This window comes from Denticeps clupeoides, chromosome 13, assembly GCF_900700375.1.
Source record: "Denticeps clupeoides chromosome 13, fDenClu1.1, whole genome shotgun sequence".
In the NCBI taxonomy this organism is placed as follows: domain Eukaryota; kingdom Metazoa; phylum Chordata; class Actinopteri; order Clupeiformes; family Denticipitidae; genus Denticeps; species Denticeps clupeoides.
Window position 1 is genome coordinate 7,137,571 of NC_041719.1, and position 3,530 is coordinate 7,141,100.

Here is a 3,530-nt window from a genome sequence, read left to right on the forward strand (position 1 = left end):
ACCTCCTAATGTTGCAAATTCCAATTTCATTTCTTTACAAGCTATGTAATTTTTTGCGTAATAACTTGTGTGTGTAATAATTTGGCCATGTCTGTGCATTGTGTTGTTTTTCTTGTCTGTGAATTTTCTCATGTTGTCCATATTATAATAAGGTTTTGAAAATGAAGCTGAACTGACACTGACTGAATAAAAAATCGGCAGTCAAAAAATAACACGAAAAGACAGAAGAACGAGAGGTATAATCACATTTGTGGTTTATTTGTACAAATTTCCAAAAGAATGGGGATATAAAGCAAAGTCAAGCCTATACAATTCAACACTAGAGAAACCTCTCATAATAATAGAATCAACAAGCATTTCTATCAATATTGGTGATTCTGTGTAACTATCATGCTTTCCTAATTTCTCAACATAATAATATGTTTATTCATCAAGAAATCACATCAGACGTCAGATAAATATCTGCCATCGCTGTCAACTGAAGAAGGCACATTATTCACTGAATTAAGAATCTTGCTGCTTGTGATGTTTCAGTGAGTTGATGTTTCTCACCGAGCCACGGGGAAAGTGTTCTGTTCGGCGAGGTCAGAATGGCCTGTTTCTGGACCGCGTGTTGATCAGCCCGAGAACTGAGAAAGCGCTCGCGGCTGCCGTCACCAGACTGATGGCCCCGATGGCCCGCGTTGCCTGTGAAGAGAAGTGATATATCGTGATATATAGACATAAAACTTGAACTGCTGCACTTCAATGTAAACATTTCTTCGCTGGCATAGAAAAAGGGTTACAAAATAACACAGAACCATGCAAAATGAGGGTATTAAAAAAAGAAAACAATACAGAGATTGAAAGAGATTGAAAAATAGTCAATGAGAGACCTGCTCGGACACCCCTTCCCCATAGCGTAGCAGTGTAACAAAGTGTTCACAGTTACTGCCCAGCAGGTCATAAGACACTTCTTGGCCAATAAGGTGTTGCGCTCGTTGAATGATATCAGAGACAGGCAAAGGGGTGTGGTTGTCATCGTATTTATTGTTGACACGATACGAGTCTTCCCCAACCACCTCTTTCAGCAGCTGCATTCTCACCACCGCTTTGCGACTGAAAACCGACTTCACGCTGGACATGGCCGCCGCTTGACCTTCATCTGAAGAAAGGAGGGAAGGCCCACAGAATTTAGCCGAAATACACTTACAGTGTGGTAATGTGTGGATAAAGCACAGAATGTTGAAGCACAATACTGACCAATTGGTGACAGGTTGATGATGTAACCATCACCTAAGTACAGGGCCCAGTGCTGGTAAGCAGGTCGAAATATCTCGATGAGGTCACCAGGCTGGGGGTTACCGGGAGGGTCACTGAGGTCAGACTGACTAGAGGCCATCTAAATACACACACAAACAGAGCACATTGTTCAAAATGTCAACGCAAGAAATTCAATACTGAAACGTAATTTCATTTATTTAGATCCTGTCCAATCGGATATTATATGTAGGGTGATGAATAATGCCAAGACGTATCTGTATGTGTAAAGGCTGAGGTCAGGAGTTTAAATTTATCATGTTTCATGTATCGACTATCGCAGCTCATTAACCTAAGAGGTGAAGGGGTCTACTAACAATATGACTTTTTCTCACCAGAACGCATTCAATAAGCAATCTCATTAAAAATACATCTTTATACAAATCTGCAAAAGCAGCACTCACATTACAAGTTTCTCCTGGTTGTCTATCCATCCCACATCATATTTCCAAGCATCCTGAAATACCAAAAGACTCAGACATTACATCTAAACAACAATATAGCCTCTTCTTCAAAAAGGCTGGGTAGGTGAAAAATGTTTTTACAGTTTATATTAATAATTGAAAATTGATTTATTTAGTGGACTATGAAATGTTAAGGGCTTTCAAAAGCGGATTTTATGTAAGAATGGCCAGAGAGTGCTGGAGTATGGCAGTACACAACATCACAATAAACACACACAGAGAGACAATATGCGCAGTCTCTTATGCAAAGCTCACAATGGTACTACTATAAAAGAGAATCTACTGGACAAAATGAATAATGGTTGTAAATTTTTTAAATCAACACACTGATAATAGGAAATAACGATTTGACTAAAACAACCAGACGAGTGAAAAGGCAATAAAGCATATTCAATATGTTATACATAATATGTAGCAATGTACATAATGAAGACAGGTTTGTATTACTGTTTGGACAGACTATTTTAACAGTTCGCATGAAGCCAAACACATTGATTAAAAAAAAACATACTCACTGTGTAAAGAGGACAAGAATCTCTGGATCCATTTTATCCGGCCATCTTCATACTTCACAGTCCCAAAAAAAGAAATACTGAAATATCAAATTAAAAATGTGTTGTTCAAACACGTTATTACCAGTAAAACGCGGCGATATTGTAATGTCAGAAGGTTGGCGAGAGGACGTGTACGGCACAAGTCTATTTCAGGTCTACTCGCTGTTTACTCTGTGCTTCTGTCCGCTGTGTGCGTTCATGGGTCAGCGAGGCCACACACGACGGGGGTCCAGCTCATTCACTGCAGAGAACAAAGATGTTAGTCAACTGCACTTGGGTTTTACGTTGCATGCAAGGTCACACCTCTGCAGCCACTCACAGCAACTGTTCCATCTGTTTAACATCTGTCTATATTTATAGCTATCTCTCTTTCTATATACAGTCTAGTGCAATAACTGTAAGTAATGTTGATGCTGATATGTAGAGATGTGCTAGAAGAACCGGGGGTTGGTTTCTCCCAAGCAAAAGTCTACAGATGGAGAACAAGATTGTATTGCTGCTCAGAGTACAACAGAAGAACAGACACATCATGTCATTGTTTTTTTTTTTAAAAGGAAATTATGTTATGTATGAAACATTTTTGTTACGTTAAGTTAAGACTTAACTGTGTTTTACTGCATAAATATATGTTTATTTAATAAAAATGTGACAAACATAATTTAATATGAAATTATTGTACGAAACGTATTTCCATCAAACATCACTAGATGGCGAACAAAGGCTGTCAGAGGGCTGGGCCCACATTTTCTCAGCCTTTTACTTCATTGTAATGTGAACCCAGTCCTATCCATGATATACAGTCAGTGAATCATGCTGTTTGCAGCTCTGCAATGAATTTATTTAATTCAATGGCACCAGCCCCAATAATTTAAACCAACAAATTAGCTGATCCAAGTTAGTCTAATTTTAAACTAATTCATAACTGCATAAATGTTATAAACTGCATAAAAGTATAAACTTTCCCCAGCACAGATCAGGGGTGTATAGCAGTTACACAATAAATGAATGATGAATGTTGTTTGAATGTTCAGTTGTTCAGCACTGGAATATTATGTTAATTCCCAACAAACCACCCAGAATCGTGCTAAAAAAAAAAGCTACTTAGGCCTGCAGTCTCTAGCTGCTGATTTAGGAGTCCTTAAAGTTGCTGCCATATGTTAATGGTATCAGCTGCCGTTAAAGCTGGAGTGGTTTGGCTTCTACCCAAACACCG

General features: G+C 38.6%; 1 protein-coding gene across 2 annotated transcripts; it reads right to left on the reverse strand.

Annotated features, from left to right (window-relative positions):
* Positions 1-232: 232 nt before the first annotated feature.
* Positions 233-2,527, reverse strand: LOC114802462 (phospholipid-metabolizing enzyme A-C1-like). Of its 2 annotated transcripts, none has more exons than XM_029001392.1 (5): positions 2,279-2,527; positions 1,704-1,756; positions 1,243-1,381; positions 1,086-1,144; positions 233-687 (listed from the first exon to the last, which is right to left on the reverse strand). In XM_029001392.1, exons 2-5 carry the CDS (start codon positions 1,731-1,733, stop codon positions 586-588), a joined length of 330 nt encoding a protein of 109 aa, XP_028857225.1. In that variant the 5' UTR covers positions 1,734-1,756; positions 2,279-2,527; the 3' UTR covers positions 233-585. The 2 variants fall into 2 exon arrangements, with proteins under 2 accessions (XP_028857225.1, XP_028857226.1); XM_029001393.1 differs by having other exon boundaries at positions 876-1,144.
* Positions 2,528-3,530: the final 1,003 nt, after the last annotated feature.

What these genes read in the sequence shown, in the direction of transcription:
- LOC114802462 (XM_029001393.1), bottom strand. Translation starts at nt 1,733, where the DNA reads ATGGATAGACAACCAGGAGAAACTTGTAAT. An exon ending in AACCAGGAGAAACTTGTAAT is followed by an intron (nt 1,382 to 1,703) that starts GTGAGTGCTGCT and finishes GTGTGTATTTAG; the next exon opens with ATGGCCTCTAGTCAGTCTGA. An exon ending in GGGAAGGGGTGTCCGAGCAG is followed by an intron (nt 688 to 875) that starts GTCTCTCATTGA and finishes TTCTCTTCACAG; the next exon opens with GCAACGCGGGCCATCGGGGC.